Here is a 24,029-nt window from a genome sequence, read left to right as displayed (position 1 = left end):
ATTTAAAACCCTTGCCTTCTCTCTTCGAATCAATACCGAGTATTAGTTCCAGGGCAGGGGAGCAATAAATGCTAGACAATGGAGGAGAAGAGACATGCTCAGGGTCACACAGGTAGGAAGTGTCTGAGGTCAGATTTGAATGCTCAACCCCAGGCCTAGCTTTCTATCTGCTAAACCACCAAGTTGCCCCCCATCCCAGGCATATCTTAACCTAAATATAATGGTATTTTCTCACTTCTCATCTTCTTCTACAATGTAGAACCCTAACCCTAACCCAAACTTTTTACACAGGGGACCAGTTCACTGTCCCTCAGACTGTTGGAGGGTTGGACTATAAAAACCTAAACCTAATCCTAATCCTAATCCTAACCTTAACTCATTTTAAGGTACCAGGCAGGGGGGGCGGAGTCAAGATGGCAGCTTAGCAAGCAGCAAAAGTTCAGACCTCGTGGAAGACCCTTCCTTAACCGATACAGACTGAATGCTCCTAGGGCACTGAAACCCAACCTGAACAACAGGACAGAAGCGGGGAACCCTCCTTCTGGACTCAAATCAAAAGGTACCCCCCCCAAAGCCGGAATCCGAGAATACTCAGGGCTAAGGGGAAGGCAGAGCGAAGGTCCCAGGACCCCTCCCCAACAACCCAGAGGGCTGAGCCCCAAGCAGCAGCGGGAACCTCTGAGCAGGCAAAGGTGCTGGTTTGGAGTGTCTACCTTGTGAGCAGTGGGGCGCCGGGCTCGGAGCATCCAGCTTGGACAGCAGGGAGGAAGCCAGGGAGAAACGGGCGGTGGCTGGGTCCCTCCATTGGGCTCCAGTCTCACCCTTGCCTCGGGCACATCCAGACCAATTCAGATGAACTAATCCCATCAGAATTCCTCAGAGTTTAGGGAGGAGGGCAAAGGCACTTGTGGACAGCGGAGAAGCAGCTGGAGAGAACTGGAGAGAGCCTGGGTGGCCCAGCCTTCCAGGAGTCTTCAGAGCCTCAGAGCTTCATACTACATACAGCCCAACCCAATTGAACTCAATCCAATCAAAAGCCTCCAGAGGACAGGGAAGCTAATAGTCCTCCCCTAGAGACTGTACCAAGAGATCTGACAAAGCTCCAAGAGGGGAGACTGACAGCCCCAAAACCAAAACAAAATGAGAGGAGCAAGAGCACAGCCAAATACGGGGAGCAAAGAAGGGATAAACTCAAGCAAACAACAGAAAAAGAAGAAAGAAATTACAATAGACAGCTTCTGCACAGGTAATGAGCAAAGAGCGAATGAAACAGAGGGGGAGGACCCAGCAAAGGAAAAATCAGAAATCTCAGCGAATTGGATACAGGCTTTGGAAGAACTCAAAATGCAATTCAAAACACAATTAAGAAAGGCTGAAGACAACTGGGAAAAGAACTTAAAAACTAAGATAAGTCATCTGGAAACAGAAAATAGTGTCTTGAAAGCCAAAATCAACCAGCTGGAAAATGAGGCAAAGGAGATGAAAGATGAGGCAAAGCAGATGAAAGATGAGATGAAGAAGATGAAAGATGATCTCCAAAGAAAATCTGACCAAAAGGAAAAGGACGACCAAAAAACTGATGAAATCCAGTCTTTAAGAACCAGAATACAACAACTTGAATCGAGCGACCTCACAAAGCAGCAAGACACTATAAAAAAAAACCAAAAGAATGAAAAAATTGAGGAAAATATGAAGCATCTCATTCACAAAACAGAGGATTTAGAAAATCGTTCAAGGAGAGACAATTTAAGAATTATTGGCCTACCAGAAGACCATGACAAAAGAAAAAGCCTGGACATTATATTACAGGAAATTATTAAAGAAAACTGCCCCGAAATCATTGAACAAGAGGGAAAAGTTGAGATTGATAGAATTCACAGATCACCTCCTGTACTTAATCCCCAACTGACAACACCCAGGAATGTTATAGCCAAATTCAAGAACTATCAGACCAAAGAAAAGATATTACAAGCTGCCAAGAAGAAGTCATTCAGATACCAAGGAACCACAGTGAGGATAACTCAGGATCTGGCTACATCCACACTGAAAAAAAGAAAGGCATGGAATATGATATTCTGGAAAGCAAGGGAACTAGGTCTACAACCAAGAATCAACTACCCAGCAAAACTGACTATATTCTTACAGGGGAAAGTATGGTCATTCAACAAAATAGAAGAATTTCAAGAATTTGTAAAGAAAAGACCAGACCTGAACAGAAAATTTGATGTCCAAGCACAGAACTCAAGAGAATCATCAAAAGGTAATTAAAAAAGAGGGGAAAAAAGAAAAACAACAAAAAAAATTTTAAGAGACTCAATAAGTTAAAATGATAGGTATCCCTATAAGAAAAGAGGTCATTGGTAACTCTTAAAAACTGTTGTTATTACCTGGGCAGCAAAAAGAAGTATACTTAGAGGGAACAGCAAGAAAGTATAGGATGAAAGGACAAGACATAAATAGGTATATAGATATATGCATGCAAAAATACATACACATGAGTATGCATATATATATATATAAATAACTAGAGCTTAAAAATAGGTTAATATTAAAAGAAATGGGAAAAGAAACAAATGGGGGTAAATTTATATGTCATAAAGAAGCTCATGGTGGGAGGGGGGAGAACATCAATACACTGGAAGGGTAAAGAGGTCAGAGACAGGAAATACTCAACTTTTACATGCTTTGAAAGTGACTCAAAGAGGGAAAAACAACCCAATCCATTGGGGGCAGAGAATAGATTTGCACCCTATAGGGGAGTAGAAGGGTAACAAACATTCCGGTGGGGAGGGAAGCAGTACAAGAGAGGGAGGGAGCAGGGGGTTAATTTTAGAAAGATTATAGGGAAAATAAGGGGGAGATAAATAGGGAGGGTGGTAGAAAGGGAAGTAAAATAAGGGTGGGAACAAGGGGGACTGTTCAAAAGCAAACATTGGTGTAGAAGGAAATAGTGAAAGAAGAAAAGGCAGGTAAAGGAGCAGAAATCAAAATGCTGGGAAATACACAGCTAGTAATCATAACTCTGAACGTGAATGGAATGAACTCACCAATAAAACACAAGCGAATAGCAGAGTGGATTAGAGTCCAAAACCCTACCATATGCTGTCTACAAGAAACACATATATGAGAAAGGTAGATACACATAGGGTGAAAGTAAGAGGGTGGAGCCAAATCTATTGGGCATCAACTGACAAAAAGAAGGCAGGAGTCGCAATCATGATATCCAACAAAGCCAAAGTAAAAGTAAATCTAGTTAAAAGAGATAGGGAAGGTAATTACATCCTGATAAAAGGCAGTATAGACAATGAGGAAATATCTGTACTCAACATGTATGCACCAAATAGCATAGCATCCAAATTTCTAAAGGAGAAACTAGAGGAACTCAAGGACGAAATAGATAGAAAAACTATACTAGTGGGAGATCTGAACCTTCCTCTATCCGAACTAGATAAATCAAACCAAAAAATAAATAAGAAAGAGGTAAGAGAAGTGAATGAAATCTTGGAAAAATTAGAGTTAGTAGACATGTGGAGAAAAATAAATAGGGACAAAAAGGAATATACCTTCTTTTCTGCAGCACATGGTACATTTACAAAAATTGACCATGTATCAGGGCATAAAAACATTGCAAACAAGTGCAAAAGAGCAGAAATAATAAATGCAACTTTCTCAGATCACAATGCAATGAAAATAAAAATTAGTAAGGGAACATGGAGAAGTAAATCGAAAATTAATTGGAAATTAAATTAAACAATACGATTCTCCAAAACCAGTTAGTTAAAGAGCAAATCATAGAAACAATTAATAACTTCATTGAAGAAAATGACAATGATGAGACATCCTTTCAAAACCTATGGGATGCAGCCAAAGCAGTACTCAGGGGAAAATTTATATCCTTGAGTTCATATATTAACAAATTAAGAAGGGCAGAGGTAAATGAATTGGGCATGCAAATTAAAAAATTAGAAAGTGAACAAATTAAAAATCCTCACATGAAGACTAAATTAGAGATCCTAAAACTCAAAGGAGAAATTAATAAAATTGCAAGTCAAAGAACTATTGATTTAATAAATAAGACTAGAAGCTGGTACTTTGAAAAAACGAATTAAATAGGCAAAGTACTAGTCAGTCTAATTAAAAAAAGGAAAGAAATTAAACCAAATTGACAGTATCCAAAATGGAAAAGGAGACCTCCCCTCTAATTAGGAGGAAATTAAGGCAATCATTGAAAACTACTATGCCCAATTATATGGCAACAAATATGGCAATCTAGGTGATATGGATGAATACTTACAAAAATATAAATTGCCTAGACTAAAAGAGGAAGAAATAAATTACCTTAACAACCCCATTTCAGAAAAAGAAATTGAACAAGCCATCAAAGAACTCCCTAAGAAAAAATCCCCAGGTCCAGATGGATTCACAAATGAATTCTATCAAACATTCAAAGAACAACTAATCCCAATATTAAACAAACTATTTGACAGAATAGGCCAAGGAGTTCTACCAAATTCATTCTACGACACAAACATGGTACTAATCCTAAAGCCAGGCAGGTCAAAAACAGAGAAAGAAAACTATAGACCAATCTCCCTAATGAATATAGACGCAAAAATCCTAAATAGGATACTAGCAAAAAAAGGTACCACGCAAAGGATTATGTCACCGGAAGTAGTACGCGAACGCTTTGCGGGCCACACACAGTGCTCCTCTCACTGACTACCAATGAATGAGGTTCCCCTTCCAGAAGTGGGGGGGGAGCAGATACATGGCCTTGGGGGGGCCACATGTGGCCCACAGGTCATAGTTTGGAGACCCCTAGTCGACATATTTACTGCATTTGACATTGTTGGCCAATCTCTCCTCTTGCACACCTTCTCTATTCTAGGTCTTCAAGACACTTCTTCCTGACTACTCTTTCTTCTTTGCTGGCTTATCATCCATATTATACACCTCAGCTTCTATCCTATACTTTATTCTCCTTCTGGCTCTCTTGAAATTTCACAAGCCTAGGCTTAACTGTGATCTCTATGCAAGTGATTCATGCATTTTTTTTTATCCTGGCCCACTCTCTCCCCTGAGATCCTGCAACAATGGCAAATTAAACATTCTGAATTAGAGAACTGACTTGTAGATGAGGATTTGGATCCATATTTTAAGTGGTTTTGAAAAGAAAGAATTTCTTTTTCAAAAAAGATAGGACCTAAATGTCCCAGGTAAGAGATGGACTTCCCATAACAGGAGGGTACTCACTCGCGATCAATAACCAGGCATGCCACATCATTTTCTTCTGCAATGATATTAGCTGACCTGACATCATCACTGTCGAGAGAAAAAAAAAAGATGCTTTACTACTAGATTAGATATACATATGACAAATCAAGGAACAGTAATATCACTATTATATTACTTTCAATGGTAAAGATGATTGATTATTTAAATATTGCAAGAATGAGGTAAAAGCATTTTATTGAATGTCTACTTCTGTCTCCTATGATCTTCGTGTGTCTTCCCATTTCACATGCTAGTAGCCTCCACTATGAGGTCTCAATAACATAAGGATATCTATATTTCTATGTCTGATTTTTATCTATGTGGCTATCTATCCATACCTCCCCTACCTTCCTATTTATTCTATCTGTATTTGGTCCAACTTTCTGATTTTATTAGTAGGAATTCTTGGTGTGGAAACTCCTTAAACAATACAAATAAGCAACCGATCTGAAACTGATTCTAAGAAAGTTGCCTTTATCACTGAGAGTCTTAAGTGACTCATGGTCCCAAAGTTAGTAAGCATCAGATAAAAAGAACTGAGTTTGGGTCTTTCTAACTAGGGATTCTGCTCTCTCTTGACTTTTCCAAATTGCATCCAATAAAGATAGCCAGATAATAAAGATACTCTTACTACATTCAGTAATGTAAAGCCAAATATATTAGTGTTCTCCAGTCTGAGATTCTCCTAAGATGGCTGCCAAAAGTTCACATATGGATGTGGGGAGAACTGACAAGTCCCTTGATCTTAGGAAAGCTGATTTCTTACACACCTCTCCAAACAATGGAGCGTATGTATTATCTGGATCAGTTTCCCCTATCATCACCAGGAAGCCCTGTATCCAGGTGACACCACCTCTTATTCTTCCATTAGAACCTGCTATAATTCATTAGAAACCTGCTATAATAAAAGAGCAAGAAACTTCAAAGCCTTTCTTGGCAGTAAGAAATATCTCATCCACAACCAATATATAGTAATTTACAATGAAATGAATTTCAGAGTTAGATTGTAGTTCATGTGTCTGGCATGCAAATTCAGATTACAAAACAGAGGCAATCTTTCTGGCTCTGAAGAGAAAACAGTATATTGAATGAAATTTTGAGTTCATTTTTAAAACAATTATGTGAATATGATTTATTTTTAATAGACTCTAAAAGCAGATTGTTTTAGTACTATCAACAACTAAATTATCAGAATTTTAAGAGTAAAAGCTATAAGCAGGGGAAAAATATCTTTTGTGTCAAATATCTCTGATAAAGGTTTATATGTAATATATAGGCAGCTAAAAGAAATCTATTTGACCAATAGACATTCTCCAATGGTCAAAGAATAGGAAAAAAGTTTTTAAAAAATAACTACAAACTGTCTACCACCATGTGAAATACTAGTCCAAATCACTAATAAAAATAGAAATGGAAATCAAAATGACTCTGAAGAGGAATAGTCAATGTCAGAGAGTCTTTAGAAAAGACAAATGTGCTATAATTTGGAATTATTCATTTTTTAAAAGTCCATACCCTTGACCCAAAGATACTACTGCTAGACATGTGACCTTAGGAAATCAATAATAAAAGGAAAGGCTCATATATCCCCCAAAATCTATAGCAGCACTCCTTGAAATAGCAGATTGGAAAAAAGTAGATACACATGATGAGATTATTAAATAGATTATGATACATTAATGTAATAGAATATTTTTCTGCTGAAAGAAAAAATAAATATTATGGCTATAAAGAATCATGCAAAAACTTACATGAAGGGACACAAAGTTAAGTAAACACCACTAGTAAAACCCTATGCACCTGACTAAAGTAATATAAATATAAAAAGACAAGACCTGAATACTGTGAAGATAGGATTAACTTTCCTTTTGTCTACTTTTGAATTAATCAATAGAAGTGAATACACCTATAGTTAACCCTAAAGTAAAGGAAGTCCACAAACTACTTACTATAGAAGTTTATACCTCCAAAATCGAAGATAGCCCTACTTAATGCCTAAGTGGGGGAGGTATGCAACCCACATACTAAAGTGGGTAACAACTCAGAAAAGACTGACTGCCCCCTGGGCAGTCCTAAGCAAAGTTATAGACTGCAATTTGTCCCCATATAGTGGAGGAAGGCACAGGAAGTGACAAAAAGAAGGGTCTTTAAAAGTGGCTGCAATTTCTTGTGAAGGAAGTCTTCATGCTCTTTTGAGGCTGTGGAGGCTGATGGAGGATCATTCAATTTCCTCAGTGTGGACTGGGACTCTAGCATTTGGTATGACTGTTCTGGGATCTTCTTCCCTTGGACTTTGGATTGGTGAGTGGAAAAAGCTGACCTTCCTTTCTTGACTTTTGGAGAGATTAACGCCAGATAAGCCTCTCTCTCTGAAGAGGCCATGTGGGTGAAACCCTTGCTTAATTTACCTCTGGGCCCTCTGTCTGGGGCTTCTGGAGCCCTGCCAGAGTAGAGCCAGTGTCTGGAGCAAATATTTAGGGTGATAAGCCAAACTTCTCACTCTGCCCTCTTTCACATTCTTCTCCGTTCACTCTTTCCCTCTATTTTGTAAATAAAACTGATAAAAAGTCATTTTGACTTGAGATATATTAATTTTGGTGACCGCATTCTCTTATATTTAGTCCAACCTTAATTTTAATCCCTACAATACTGTGAAATCATAACAAACAAGCTTTCCCTTAAAGAAAAGTCATTATAATGCCTTAAAACATTGCTTGATGTTGTGGTTGTTATTCAACCTTCATTTTTGAAGATGAATGACATCACAGTGAGTTATGGTTTGACTTATAGGGAAATTGGATTTAAGTGAGGCCGTGTTGCACAAAGTCTTCAGCCTTGTTTTTTCTAGAGTCATCAAAATCCAGCAACAAGAGAAAAGGGTGGCTGACAATGGACATGATGCAGTGGATGATGACCTTGGTGTCTTCAGTGTCTTATCAAGCTCTGCATGTTCCACAGAACCTACTTTAGCAACTTCCATGATTGTGAGAATACACTGTCCTCATCTACCCATTCTGTCAAGAAGTCTTCAAATGCTTGAGACAGACATCCCCCTAACTCACCAATGGGTTTGAGGCCTGTCAGTTTTCCCCAACCTGGTTTAGCCCATCTGCAGAGATAGTTTTATCTGGGAGTGACCCTTGCTCATGCTAAAACTTCTTGGAGTCACATGGTGAGCAGCCCTAAAAAGGGACTGACAAGTCCTCATACCAGAGGTGTTAGTCCTCCCTGAATACCCCATCCACCCCAAAACATTGCTATATTTATAAATGAAAAAACAAAATCATACTATGCATCTTTTAATATTTTCCAAAATTATTTTAAAGAGTTTTTGATTAATAACAGAAGTATGCCGAAAAATATCACAAAAAACCTGAATTTTATTTTTTAAAATTTGGAGATTATTAATTTTTAATATTGTTTTGTAAGAGTTACAAAAGTACAAAAAAGCTCCTGATATCTTTTCACTTAGCCTTCTCAAATATTTCTTCTGAATGAGCTAGGCCAAGAATAAATAAATTTATACATTAAAGCACCTAATTTATGAAGAAAGTTCAAATCTATTGTCTTAAGTTGGTTTTAAGCTTGCAAAACAAATTTTTAAAAAATTTGCTAGAATTACAAGGGTAATGGCCCTGAAGTCAGGAGAACCTAGATTCAGATTTGGCCTCAGACCCTGTTTACCTCAGTTTCCTCATCTGTAAAATGATCTGGAGAAGGAAATGGCAAATCACTCTAGTATCTTTGTCAAGAAAATCCAAATGGGGTTATGAAGGGTCATATATGACTGAAGCAGCTGAACAATAACAAATGTTAAATTATTTTGCTATTTTGAAGAAAGAGGTTCAAATAATTTAATAAATAGAAAAGGTGAAAAATATTCCAATAACTGAATCTCTTGACATATCACAAAATCAATTCATGAGATAATGACTTCTATGTCAATTTCTCTGCTTCCCTTCCTCCCTCTCTTTCTTCCAGCCTCCTTCCCTCTCTGTTTCTCCCTCTTTGTTTCCTCCTTTCCTCTCTTCCTCTTCTTCATTCCTCTCTCCCCTCTTTTTCCCCCTACTTCCCACCCTTCACTCTTTCCTTGTTTCCCTCTTTCTCAGAACATAGGATGTTAGAGCTAGAAAAGAATTTTTTAGTCTCTTCTGACAGAGCATCACCATTAGGTTTATTTAGTCATTTGCTCATGTTTCATCTCCTTTATAAACTAAATCATTCCAAGATCTAGTCAACTAAAAATGTTTAATATGTTGTTTAAATTTTATAAATTTAAATATTTTAAATTTGTAATAATATTTGATGGTTGTGTTAAGCAGAAACAAAATTTTTGCCCAAGATAGAATAGCTGAATTTATACAATAGAATCTGATATAGGAGATACATTTAAGAAATAGAGAAGATCAAAGGATAGAAAACTTAATGACCAAACAAGGGATAGAGAGGATCACAGAAAATTAAATAATTTTGATTACATAAAATGTAAATGTTTTTACACATCAACAACAACAAAGCTACTATTAAAAGGAAAACAATCAGCTTGGGGTAATTTTGCAGGAAGTTTCTCTAAATAAAGTTATCCTTTCCAAAACATAAGAAGAACTGATATAAGTGTATAAGATCTATCCCATGCTTAATAAGGGGTTTAAGGATATGAATAATCAATTCTCAAGAGAAGAAACACGGGCTATCTATAGCCATGTGGAAAATATTTCTTTCTTTATAAAAATTAAACTAAATTAAAGCAATTATGAAATTCTGTCTCAGAACCATCAGAATTGGCAAGGATGACCAAAAAAAAAAAATCAAACATGTTAGAAGGACTCTGGGAAAACAGGTACATTGATGTTGTAGTGGTAGAGATGTGAAGGGGTCCAACCATTCTGGAAAGCAATTTTGGATTATACACAAAAAGTTACTAAACAATGCATGCTTGTAGACCCAGCTGTTCTACTGATAGGATTAAATGCCAAAGAAATCAAAGAAAGGGGAAATGGTCTTATATATACAAAAATATTACGTAGCTCTCTTTGTGGTGGCATGAGACTGGAAACAGAGTATAACTATCAGTTTTGAAGAAAGGCTGAACAAATTGTAATATATGAACATAATGGAATATAATTATGCAGTAACAAATGAAGTAATAGATAATGTCAAAGAGGCATGGAACGACTTGTAGGAATTAATGCAGAATAAAATGAGAAGAATCAGATAAACAATTTCTACAATAAAAATGATATAAAAATAAAGAATTTTGAAGACTTGTATAAACTGGTGAAAAATGAAATGAGAACTATGAGAACAGACAATTTTGAAAGCTCAAAGAACTCAAAGAATTAATTAATGAAAAAATCAGCCATGAAAAAGAAGTGATAGATTCAGACTGCAGAATATGATAGTCAGTCATATATGTATATGTAATACTCATATATAATACATATATTATACATACATTTGCTTGACTATGCATATTTCCTACAAGGATTTTGTTTTTGTTTTTCCCAATGGGGTAAGGGTAGGAGGGATAAAAAGTGTTAATTTAAAATTTTTTTTAATTTATAAAAGAAAATATAGACATATTATTCCCCAAAAGTGGACTAACCTGATGAGAGCCTTTTCTCCAAAGTAATCACCTTTTTTCAGTGTTTTAATCAACTGAGGTTGATCATACCCTTCTGTACTCTGAGTAACTTTTACCTGGGCAACAATAAAACAGAAGAAGTTCAGCAATTCATGTTGTTACTATTCCATTATCCACAAAAGAAGTAGGTATGCTGAGCACATAGCAAGCAATGAAAAAATATTTTTAAAAATTCACTTTTAAATTCTGATGACAGCTCTTGTATGGCACAAGAGCCAAGTCAAGAAGTATTTATTAAGCCCAATGATAGAAAATAGAAAAACAAAAGAGAATTCCAGAACAAATAGAATAAGGAATGAATATAAAAATATATTTATAAAAATATAAAAAAATTTCTCCCTTTAGTCTCCTAACAGGTGCTGATGAAAACACATAACAATGAGGTTCTAGATGCTTATCTGCTAGCAAAATGACAGACTGCAACATAAGGAGGACTAAGTTTTGGTTCCTATGAAATTTTTATAAGTCTAAATCTCAACTTTAGATATGCACATAGAAGCTATAAACATGTCAAAAGGTTAATTGTTTATTCATTAAAATCATGTTACTGTTGAAATATAAGGCCAACAGCAGAAATGTAATTTCCAAATCCATTCAGTAATCTAAGGGAAGCCTTCTGATGTGGCTAACTGGAGAGGCTCCCAATAATGAGACAGGAAGAGAAGGAGATTTCTCAATATAACTTTCCTCTTGTATCAGATCCAGAACTGTGGGACCAAGAGCTAGCTGCAAACACTCATTGATGATTAACTACAAAATCTTGCCATTTTGTTTCATCTCTAGCTAAATCTATATATTCTTAACAATTAAATTGATTTTGGGGAGTTGACAAAAGAATCTCAATATTAAGATCAGTGTTCTGATAATGTATATGGAAACCATGTCAAATAGCTCGGGAATTTTAAAAAGTGTATTAAAGATGGCACATCTCTTTTCACTCCTACCAGATAACTAAATAAGAATAACCATCCTGATTTATTCAGATGGGGACACTTGGAAGTTCATTTAAACTCTAGGGCTTATCAGAATCAAATCAGAGTATCCCAAACAATCAGATCACTGAAATACCATTCTTTCTGGAGTCCTGTAGTGCAAGTCTCAGATTTTTTTAATTTGTTTTTTACTCCCATAGAATTCTCAGGACTAATTTCCACCCCCCTTTTTTTCTGGAGTATATCTCATAGTACTAACATCAATTGAATCCACTGAGAGATAATCTGGTCATTGATAAAGCAACTATGATGATAAAAACCCTTGAACCTTTGGGAATTGGCTAAAGGAATGGACATCCAGATGTTCATTGAGAAGATGAGACAGAGGTGGGAGGACAAAATAATATCTTCAACAATCTGAATGGCTGTAATGTAGAAAAAAGATTAGACTTATCCTATTTGATTCTAGATGGCACAACCTAACAAGAGATGAACATTACAAAGGGGGAAATATAGGTTTAATGCTAGGAAAAATCCTGAAACAATTAGAGCTGTTCAGAAGTTACAAATCTGATGCCTTCAGAAGTTGGTGGATTGCTTCTCATTGGAAGTCTTCAAGCAGAAAATGGATGGCCATTTGTCTAATATGTTGTAGTGTGGATTCTTTTTCTTGTATAGATAGGGTGAGATGGCAACTGGATTTCTAGATTTCATGATTTAATGTTGTCCCAGAAGTTACTGGTCCTTGTTCCAGTTGAGGTCCATGCCCAGTATAATGGGTTGGAGTTTGAGGATTCAGATAAACAATCCCTTTAACAAAAAAAAAAATAATCCAATGATTCCCTACAAAGGACAATACACAAAATGATAAAAAGCAATCCAGAAAACAAGTTGAAAGGCCTCTTCTTGTTTATAAGCTTTCCCTCTTCAGTATGAATTTTCCAATATTAAGTAAAATCATCTAAGCTCCACTTGACAACCTTTTCACATTCATTTCATTGCTAAGTTTTCTCTTATAAATGAACTTTACGATGTCTAACTTGTCCAATGTTCTTCCAGCTGAAAAGTCTTCCCACATTCATTAAATTAAAACATGTTTCTTTCTAGAATGTTCAACAAGGTGTGTTCTTTGCCATAAAATCTTTCCACATTCATTATATTTACATAGTTATTCTTCAGTGTGAAATCTATGATGATCAGTCTTGTCTTCCAGCTGAAAGTCTTCCCACATTCATTGAATTCATATGGTTTCTCTCCAGTATGAATCCTCTGATGTTTCAACAAGCAATGTTTTCTGGAATTAAGTCTTCCCACATTCATTATGTTCAAAGAACTTCTCTCCGGTATAAATTCTCCAGTGTTGAGTAAAGTTTCTCCTCCAAAGGAAAACCTTATCTTGTAAGTTTTTCTTCTGTATGAAATTTTTGATGTTAAACAAAGTATATTTTCTGGAAGAATACCTTCCTACATTCATTGCCTTCAGGATCACAGTCCTACATAGAATTTAAGTATAAGAATAAGGTTCCCTTTCTTCATTGCGTCATTAGAGGGAGACAAGATGTCAATTGCCCCAATCCAATCTTTTTATGTTCTTATGTTTAGATCTGTTTTTATCCTTCTGCTGCTTAAATAAACAAAACTTCAGTGTCTCCTTCTTGCCTATCTGGTGAATTTTAATTATTTCTGCTTGATATTCAAGACCTCCCACAATAAGGAATCATCCCACCTTTCCAGTCTAATCTCATACTATTCCTGCTATGTACTTTAAGCTCCAGTCAAATTAGCTTACTCTGTCACCTAAATGTGCCAGGATTTCATTTCCCCAGATCCAGGCTTTGGCTTACATAATCTCCTATGCCTGGAATATTCTTATGGCCCCCTTCCATCCTTTAAAATTCAACTTAAACTTTGCCTTCTCCATAAAGATTTGATCCACTTGATGAATAAAGATCTTCACCCTGCAATCACACCTAACCCTTTGTTTCCGCCTTCATAGTGTACTCAATAAATATATTTTATATGTTTGTGTCTATCTTTCTATTTGGCAGTGCCACAAAGTCAATGGCTATGTCTGACCTAAACCTTGTATGTACCCAAGCACCCTTGAACAGTGCTATATACACAGAAGGTCTTTAATATGCTTGTTCAACTTGCAAGTACCAACTGTTGGAAAGGTATTACAGAGCAATGGCAACTGGATTCGAAGTCAAAAGACTTGTGTTGGAACCCTAATTTCAATTTGCTATTTAGAGAATTTTAGGAGAGCCACTAAATTTCTCTGGATGAAGAATTGGGTTCTATCATCTTTGGAAAGAGGTTGGATTTGAGGACCTCTAAGTTCCTTTCTACCTCTCAACCCATGATTCTACCCACACTGCATTAGTGGGAGCCAAAATGCTTTATTTTCACAATGGAAATGCTTCTGTTAGGTAATGGAGATCATTTGTATGTCTAGATTGTGATTAGTTCAATTCATTAAGATTACATGACAATATCTATATAAATCCATGGAGAATCTAGGCTTACTTTGCATGTTTGAACATCATCACGTCACCTAATCACCTCAAATAGGGCTCTTTCCTTCCCATTTATTTCTCCAACAAAATGAATATTTCCATTTCTCTTTGTGTTAATCTTTTCCTTTTTCTGGGGTTAATGAACAAATGGCAGTTATTCAGATGAAAATAAAACTACAAAGAAGAAAAATAGGTTGGCAGCCAAGTGCTCAATTTCTCATCATGACCATATATATATAATATGATGTAAAACTGAGAGAAACTTTAAAAACTTTGTTTTTTTAAATATCAAAGTCCATGATGAACTAGAGGAACTGAAAGAACCTCCAGGAACTGATACAGAGTGAAATGAGCTGAACTAAGAGAACATTATACACAGAAAGTGAAATACTGTGGAACAATACAATGTAATGGACTTGACTTTGCTTATACAAGACAGTCCCAAGGGATTTATGAGAAAGAATGCATCAAGAGAAAGAACTGTGGGTGTAGAAACACAGAAGAAAAACAAATGACATCATTTATTCATATGAATATATGATTGGGGGGATTTTGGTTTTTAAAAATTGCTCTATTGCAAAAATGAATAATATGGAAATAGATATGTGATAAGATTTGTATTGTGGAAGAGCTCATTGGATCCAAGAGGGGTGAGGGAAGAGGGGAGGGAAAGAAAATGAAATATGGAAATATGGAAAAATATTTTAAAATAAAAATAATTAAAAATTAATATCAAATTGTCAGGGGGAAGCCCTTTTATACATATATAGGGATACAAATTGAACTGGAATATAGGTCAATTTGAACTTTTTCAGTACAAAGAAAAAAATCAAAAGTTTTAATCTGTACTTATTGTCTAGGTCAACCATCATATAGCTTCTTTCAGCAGTCACAACTGTTTGGCAGAGATGCTCTCTTATCCTGTTGCTAATGCGTATGCTACTTAATGGAAATCATAGATGTGGAGCTGAAAGTGGTCTTAAAATAAATCAGGTCACAGTCCCTCATTCTAAATGTAGCCTCCCTCCCTCCGGGGATACTCCCTTACCTTGCTGTTGCACTGGAAGGCTGGGTCCCCATGGTTTCTAGGGGCAACCCTGTGGATCTATACTCCTGACATAGTTCACCAATTCCCCAAGTATGAGTTCCTTTAATAATCAATTAGTAGTAACTCTTATTAAGGTGGCGGGGTTAAGAAACAATAGCTACAAAATGTTTCCTTCATAAAGCTTCTATAAATACATAACAGGGTAAAAAGGAAATATGAGCTCAAATTTAGATGACACACATGCTAAGATTACATGTGTAGCAGTAGCATGTGAATAGTGAAGCATATATGGTAGTGAGCCATGAGTAGGATATATGTGTGGCAATGGTAACTAACTACTCCTTTTATCACAGGACCTGAAAGTTCTTTTTTTCTTTGCAGAACTCATGTGCAGCTCCCCTCAGATCTTTGCTGGATGGATTGCTCATTTGGGGTCCCATAGTCAGCTACTCTCCATATCAAGTTCTCTTCTTGTTTTCCAGGGGTTCTATTTTTCAAAGCAGCTTTCTGTATTGGTGTCTGCCAGGAAGATTATGTCTCTGTTCCCTCAAGTGGGCCCCAAACTCTCTCATTTAAACTGACAAAACATTTTTTAAAAAATTTATTCTGAATTTTAAAAAGAGAACATCCAAATACAAGAAAAACAAAAACAATGAAGATTCTATATGGAAACTGAAAATCTTCATTTCATTAAAGATGCTTTAAAAAAAGTGTTTTAAGTTCTACACACTACTTTCAAAACTGTCCTTTGAAATTTCTCTTAGGTTCTCACCTGCTTATTAAAAAAAAAAAGAGGTTCAATGACCCCTCTCTTCTATTCATTAATATGGTTGCTAACTAACTCTCCCTCCACTCTTTATTATTATCCCTAGAGGGCTAAAAAGGAGGGAAGGGAAATGTTTGTAACAAATTAGCCTAGTCAAGCAGAACAAATCCACATGATGGCCACATCCACAAAAGTGTCTCTGCACCTTGTGTCCACAAGGAGGTGGGTCACATGCTTCATCAGGGGTCCTCAGGATTAAGGGTTGCACATTGCTCTGATCAGATTTCTGAAGTCTTTCACATTTGGTTTTCTTTAAAATATTGTTATCTTTGTGTACATTGTTCTCCTGGTCCTGTGTCAGTTCATAATAACCAGGATTCTCTGAAATGGTTTCTTTCACCATTTCTTGAAACAAAATAATATCCCATTACATTACTATACCACAATTTGTTCAGGGATTCACCAACAACCTAAGCCACTCCCCCCGTGCCCCCTTAGATTCTCTTTCTTTTCTTTTCTTTTTTCCTTTTTCTCCCTTTAAGTCCCCTTTTGGATTTCATGACACTCCCCTCCTGACTTCAGATTCCAATTCTTTTCTTCTCACCCCTTTAGATCTCCCTTAAGAATCAGGAAATTTATTGCTTTAATCTTTCAACCCACATCCTTTCCCTAATCCTGCTTGTTTCCCTGTTGAGTTTGATATGTTTCCACATTAAACTCCTTTGTCCACTCCAGGTAAGAATAAGGTTCATCTGATGCCCACGTCTTCCACCATGTTTATATATGTTTCTTCTCATACACCCAATTAATATTAGTTAATCTTTCTATATTGTAGTATTCTTCTTTTCCCCTCTCTACTCTTTTTCTTCTTAAAATGCTCAGAATTGAACCAATACATCCCCAGGAACTTAGGTTTTCTCTTTTAATTCCTTCAATATCTTTTAAAGATATCAAAGTCCTCAGGAGGCATTTATTAGATAGGTTATCCTAGAATCTGAGGAATTATCATATTATAATATTAATGCACTGTTATACATTGGTGCATTATCATGCACTTCCTTCCAATTGATCAAATATATTTACTTTTCTAGGTTCTTCTGGACGCATGCGTTTGCATTTTAAGTCCCTACTCAGTTCTGGTCTTTTCATCAAAAATGCTCTAATGTCATCTGTTCCATTAAAGCTCAATTTCCCCCCTGTAGCATTTTATTCAGTTTTGTGAGATACATTATTATGTGTTGCAAGCCTCTTTTGGGAGATGGGGGTGAGGGGATTGGTGCTTTTGGAACACTGTATTCCAAGATGTCCTCTAGATTTTTTATAGAAGTGGCCAGGTCTTGGTGATCCTGATCCTGATTGTGGTACCTTTGTACTTGAATTTCTTCTTTCTGGACACTGGCAAAATATTTTTTCTTTGATATGGAAGCTCTGCATTTTGGTTTTGACGTTCCACTAGCTTTTCCTTTTGAAATACCTTTCAGAAGATGATTAGTTAATTCTTTCTATTTTTGCTTTCTGGCCTAATAGTTTTGGGAAGTTTTTTCATTTATGATTTCTTGAAATAGTGTTCAAGCTTTTTTTTCAGGGAATTCAGTGATTATTAAGTTTTTTTCTTGATTAAATCCTTCATTTTCCAGGTAGGTTTTTAAAAATATTGGATCACTTGTATTTTTCTCTTTTTTGAAATCTTTAAATTTGATTATAATTTCTTTTCTATTTCATAAAGTCACTTATTTTTGTTTGGTCTATTCTAGTTTTTAGGGGTTCCATTTCTTGGATAAGGTTTTACTTTCTCTTCTAATATACATATTCTTCTAATTCTTTCCTCCAAAACTTTTATTTTTTATCTCGTTTAATTTCTTCTTCCAAATATTCATGTAGTCCTTGTAGAAAATATGATATTTTCCTTTTGAGTTTCCATTTGTAATTTTTAATTGAGTTAGATTTGAGACATTTTTAAACTCATCTTTCCAACTTTAGACACTAATTTGAGCCTCTATCCCAGGGAAAGGCTCTAATCCTGGCTATGCAAAATTTTGGGTGGAGTGATTAGCCCTTCTTGGTCTTACCCTGGGTCTCCTGAGTTTTTGTGCTAACCTTCAGGGTTAGACCCCCTCTGAATCTCCAAGATTCAAATGTGGATCATTAGGGCCCTCTCTAGTGTCTCAGGACAGGGTGCTAGGTGAAATGAGAAACGCTAGTTCTGAATAACCGTTGCCATTAATCCCCAGAACGTCCAAGGTCTCTATTTGAACTTTTCGACAACTTTGGGGCTTTCTCAGAGGAATCTCTGCATACAGAGCCTTGTAAACTACCCAACACTGGTAATTCTGGTATTTGCTTTGCTGGAGGACCCCCGTTTCTTTCTACATTGGGCTTCTGGCTAATTTTGTTCAGTTCCGAAGGGGAAGAATTCACTTTGTGTAGTTTCTCATTGGATTTCTTGATCATTATTTCATCTCACAAGAATTTTAGGATTTTGCTAGAATACGTATAAGGGAAGTAGGAGATCTGCCTCTGGCAGTTCAGACTGCCATCTTGGCAGGAAGTCAAAATAGCAAACTCTTAAATAGAGGGATGATGCTCCCATCTCTGCTGCTAGATGCCATGGCCAATCGACTGAGGATGAGAAGAGATCTGCTAACTGATGTTTTCATGTCTTTTCTATAGATGGTAGGTGAAATAGAGAATGGGCCTTCTTCCTCTAGATGCTCAAGCAGGCTTAGAATTTCAAGAGTAGGCTAGTGAAGGTGCCACCTGACCTCCTCAGGAGGTACATGAATGTGCTCCAGTGCTGGCCTGAAGGGTAGAGTGGATTTGGAGCTGGAGTTGGAGATTCTCAGTTCATATCTTAATTGTTGTATACTGGCAGAATCTAGATAAGCTATTCAAACTATTCTGCACCTCAGTTTCCTCATCTGTATGTAAGATAGTGGTTTCTTTCCCTGCAGATTAGGTGAGGGAATAACATCCTTTCCCTCCCAATCCCTCCTCACTTCCCAAGGTGTCTCCTATCCTCTTTGGCCATGTGGATAAAATTGCTAAGAGTGGGCTGGAAGGGATCAGACTTTATCTGATTCATGTAGCACATATCAGTGTCCATCTGTTTTATCTTTAAAAGCTATCTTATATGTGCTAAAATTGGATAGAACAGCTATTTGCTTGGTTTTATTTTGATGACCACCATATTTACCACTCCTTTTGCTAAAATGAAAAAGGTGCTTCCTTCCTCCCCTTCTCTGATGATATAATCTCCTTTGTCATAGTATTCCTGTTGGGATGAGAAAAAGAAAAGTATTAGTAGACATGCGTATTTAAGGGAAGAGCTGAAATAACATTTCTAATCTTTTTGAAATACTGGCTATATAAGTATCATTCTCTGTTCATTGCAGGTTTCAAGCCTTTCATCCATCACAGTCATAGGCCCCAGAAAAATAAAGAGTCATAGCCAGTCCTGGCCCTCTTTTATTGTCTCTCTTATAGATCATTTCTGGAACTTTGATGAAGAGGCAGGTCCAGGATATGAAGGGAACAAGAATCCAGTTCTAGTCATTCCAGGTCACTTCACATTTCTAAATCATTGCTATTTTTTCCCCTAAAGACAGAAAAGGAAGTAAAACTATTTCTAATAGACTACATTAGTCAAAATAACAAAAATACAGACCAGAAGAAAATAAATAATTCTTAAATAAATGGAATATATTCTATGCCCCCACAAGATAGGGGATTTCTGGAAGATATCCCCCCCCCAACTGCCTGAAAAGCAATAGAAGAGAGAAAGAACATTTAGAGTTACAAGATTCTGGGGGGATGTCTGGACAGCAGGGCAGAGGGGAAAGAAAGAACTTCCTGCTGACTGCTCCTCAAGAAAGGTCAGAGTGGTAATAAAACACATTTTATGTTTATAGTGTTTAATTTCCTGTTTTTTTAACTTATTTCATTTATTTATTTATTTATTTATTTTTTGCTAATGATAGAACCAACATATCTATAGCAATTTTGTGAATAGAACTTTCCATTTGGTAGAAAGAACCAGGAACTGGCTCTTTCTTCCCTACATTCTGTCTTTAATTTAATCTAATCTCATAAATTCATAAAGCTGTTAATAGGCAATTTATTTTAAAAGGACATAGTTAACAATCTTAATTTCTTTTCAAACTTGATTAACTAAAGCAAAATCCTTTTTTTTATTGAGGGACTTGGAATTGTCTTCTTCCATATATTCAACATTCTTTTGACTTAATTTTACTTCAAATATTCATAAAACTGTGACTGTTAATAAAACTATCTAAAAAGGTTATGGTTAACAATCTTAATTTCATTCCTTTATGTTCATATGTTCCTATTTGTTCCCCTTTAAAAGGGGGTGGGAAATTAAACTGCCTTATTTCCTTAAACATCTAAGATATATTTACCAATTTAAAATTTGGTTACACTGATAGACTCAATCTGCCTTAGCAGTATTCTTGAGCCTTTGGAAAGTCTACTCCCATTGACAACTCATTCCCAGTCACAATTTACATAGTCCTTGAATGTTCATGCTAAAAAAAATCTTAAAGATCATCTAGGACTGTGATGGCAAAACTATGGCACATGTGCCAAAGATGGCAATCAGAGACCTCTCTGTTGGCACGTATAGGCTCCTGGCTTGGCTGCCTGGGAGCCTGGCCCCACCCCTGAATGCAGGAGGTGGGACATTTGAGCCTCTTTCCAAGTAGAGCTTGGCCCTGGCTTGGTCAGCTGGAAGCCTAGCCCCACCTCTGAATATTAGAGGAGGGGTGGTATGGGGCTATACCTTCCTGTCACTGGAGCATCCACTAGTCTAGGGCTACGGGTAGCCTGGCCCCAGAACTCAAGGGGACACTGGAGCCTCCCTGTGGAGCTGGGCCCTGGCCTGGCCAGCTTGCATCCTGGCCCCTGGCCCCTGCCCCCAGCCCCATCCCAACACAGGGGTCAGAGGGGTAGGGTGTACAGTTGTGGGTGGGTCAGGGAATGCAATGGGGGGGCGGGGCATGGACATACAGTCTAGGGATGGGTTGGGGCATTGCCCGGGGTCCCTAAAAAGTTCCAATAGGTTGCCATCACTGATCTAGGACAAGCTCTTCATTGTTTCACCCTCAAGTGCTATTTTATGTCCTCAAACTTTTATATGGATCAGTGATCATGAGACTTCCCAGAGACAACCCAACCTTTGTTGAAATGTGCCATTCATTAGATTTTCCTCCCAAAACAAGGTGGAACTAACTGGGGAAGGAAGCTACCTATACTGAGAGTAAATAAATGACATGGATAATAGAATTGAAACTACTGTTTTCATGGGAATTTAGCGAGCATTCTACTTTTTTTAATTAAAAGAACAAACAAACCAGAAATGTATTTGAATAAAGAGGCAGTTTGTGGCAGGTGCGGAACACATGGATGAGCTACCCAAGTTTCTGACCCTTAACTGGCTCATACTATGAGGCCAGCAATTAGTAAAATTTATGAGAAACATTAATAGATGTTCTTCTCCCCAATCTCTGTACCCCCTGCTTCATTAAAGGAGCAGATGGTCACTTCTTAGAACAAAAGTTAGGTAACTTTATTATCAATCACAGTGTTTGCAGTTCAGAAAAGGACAACCAAATTACATGCTTACTTGGATGGATTTTGAGGAATGGAACTCAGAGATGTTTCCATCTCAGAACTGCATGGCCTAGATGGTCAGGTGTGTTGTTGATGCAAAATTATCATTAGGATTAAGAGAGTTTTTCATTTCATTGAGTGCTTTATAATTTTTATTATTTGATTTTCATAATGAACCAATAATGTATACTAAATTATTTCCAATCTCACTTTCTATTTAAAAACAAGGAATCTTCAAGAATAATCCTATATCACCACATGGTTAGTTCTATTCATACTACTATTGGATGTCGTAAAGAGGAAGTTTTTATCCATCACTTATTGATAAGCTATTCCAACCCTTAGGTACATAAAATAATGTCACAAGTGTAGCAAAAATGTCTTGTTCCAGACTGCACAGCCAGATGTGGAGGCAGCTGGCCCTGGAACTCAACAAGACAGCCAACCATACTATTCTAAAATAGCTAAGTGATTGCTTCTATCATGATAGGATTAGACAATTGAAATGCAACTGGCAAATATGACTATGGCTGCTTTCAGAGCTTAATGGACTCCATTAGTCCACTGTTAATTACTTTCACCCTTGAGAATTTCCATTCTTTAACATTTCACTTTGGATACCAGACACAAACAAAGACTTTTTGGAATAATTTTGCTACCTAAGAACACCCCAAAATAGACATTATAATAGTTTAATATGAAGTTTAAGAAGAGATTTCTAATCTTGTCAAATTTGTTCCTTATTCCTGGATTTGAATTCCAATATGCACATTCTCTAAGTACTTCCTGTAACTCTTAGAAATATGCCTACATTACCATTTAATTTCAATGATACTACAACTCAATATTTGCTGTCAGCATGCAATTCTCTGGTGAATCTCCTTTAGAAATACCATATTAAAAACAGATTTCCTTCTCTAAGGAAAATACAGACCTTCTTTAGTTTAAGGGGGGAAGCACACTAAAATTAGGATGAATTATTAATTTGTAACAGCTGTGAAAAGTCTCAGGAGACAAGGGGCAAGCAGCTCTTTCCAAAATGACTTTCAGAACAGAAACCTCTAGGGGGTTCAAGGTCAGGAACTATATCATCATGCCACATCCTTGATAAACTGCTAGACGCTTTTCATGAATTGTGAACAGAAACATTAGTGCTGTCACAGGCACTTAAGGACAAAGGAGTCTGTATTCACTTCAATAGATATTACTTTGCATTATCTATTGGGATTGAAAGAGACATAAACCTATCAACAATCAACATTGCAGGGATTTTTCTCCACTGAGGATAGCCTTCTAAAAAGTTTAAAGGCTGGCTGTGACTTCAATTACTACTCTAATCCATCTCCAATGAATTCAGTAAGCATTTCAGTTTTCATTACAATTAATCAAAAAAAGGTAGAGGAAATCTCAAATATCTGGCTTTCTAACTTTGAGATCTGAAAAGATCTAAACATAATGGAATAAAAATTAAGGTACGTGCCACAAAATGCATTATTTTAAGAAAGATTAACAAGTTTTGGAATAAAACCAACCATCTGAGCTTTTTTGAACACATTCCAACAAGGCCCTTTTCTAAGGTGTTAAAATAAAAAATATAACAACTGTGGGTATTTTCTTTTTCTAAAAAAAGTCCATTTTCACAGGCTGAAAATAAAGGTGGCATTATATTAAAGTGCACGTAGATATAATGATTTTTCTTCAATTTATTACAAAAATATATTCATCATATACTTTTCTTTTCTCCATGCTAATCTTTTCTCAGCTCTGTTTCATTTACAGTTATTTATTATGCCAACTCTAAAAGGAATTAAGATATTCTTCAAATCCAAGATTCCTCAATCACAGATTTTCTGAAGCCTTTCTATGACAGTATGGTTTCAATAAATTTGTGTACAAAACCATCTATTCCTCGAGTGCTAACGTAATGGAGATAAGACTTTCCAAACTTAACTCAGTCTACTAGTGATAGACATGTCACTGTTTGCAAAGGCCATTCCCGTAACCTTCCCTTAAATGTAGAATTTAAATTAACTGTCATAATCTTAGAGCTGGCAAGGTCGATCCATAATGGGTCATCACAGTAAGATGTTAGAAGAGGATTATGATTATTTCAGAAAATCAAATGCCTCTCCATTTTAAAAATTAATAAAATATATGAAAAACTAAAACATTGGTGTGTGATAAACATAAAAATTACTTTTTTAATTTAAAAACTAATCAACTA

General features: G+C 36.4%; 1 protein-coding gene across 3 annotated transcripts in view; it reads right to left on the bottom strand.

Moving 5' to 3' along the window:
• PRKG2 (protein kinase cGMP-dependent 2) overlaps positions 1-24,029 on the bottom strand; it is a 120,222-nt gene that overhangs the window by 37,558 nt on the left and 58,635 nt on the right. For all 3 annotated transcript variants that reach the window (XM_001364891.4, XM_056803231.1, XM_056803230.1), the window contains 3 exons: positions 19,374-19,451; positions 10,880-10,974; positions 5,254-5,322 (listed from right to left, as the gene is read on the bottom strand). In XM_001364891.4, the coding sequence (XP_001364928.1) occupies positions 5,254-5,322; positions 10,880-10,974; positions 19,374-19,451 (242 nt within the window). The remainder of the gene's footprint in view (positions 1-5,253; positions 5,323-10,879; positions 10,975-19,373; positions 19,452-24,029) is intronic.

Source organism: Monodelphis domestica, chromosome 6 (assembly GCF_027887165.1).
Source record: "Monodelphis domestica isolate mMonDom1 chromosome 6, mMonDom1.pri, whole genome shotgun sequence".
NCBI classification, from domain to species: domain Eukaryota; kingdom Metazoa; phylum Chordata; class Mammalia; order Didelphimorphia; family Didelphidae; genus Monodelphis; species Monodelphis domestica.
This window is presented reverse-complemented; position numbering and strand designations above follow the sequence as displayed.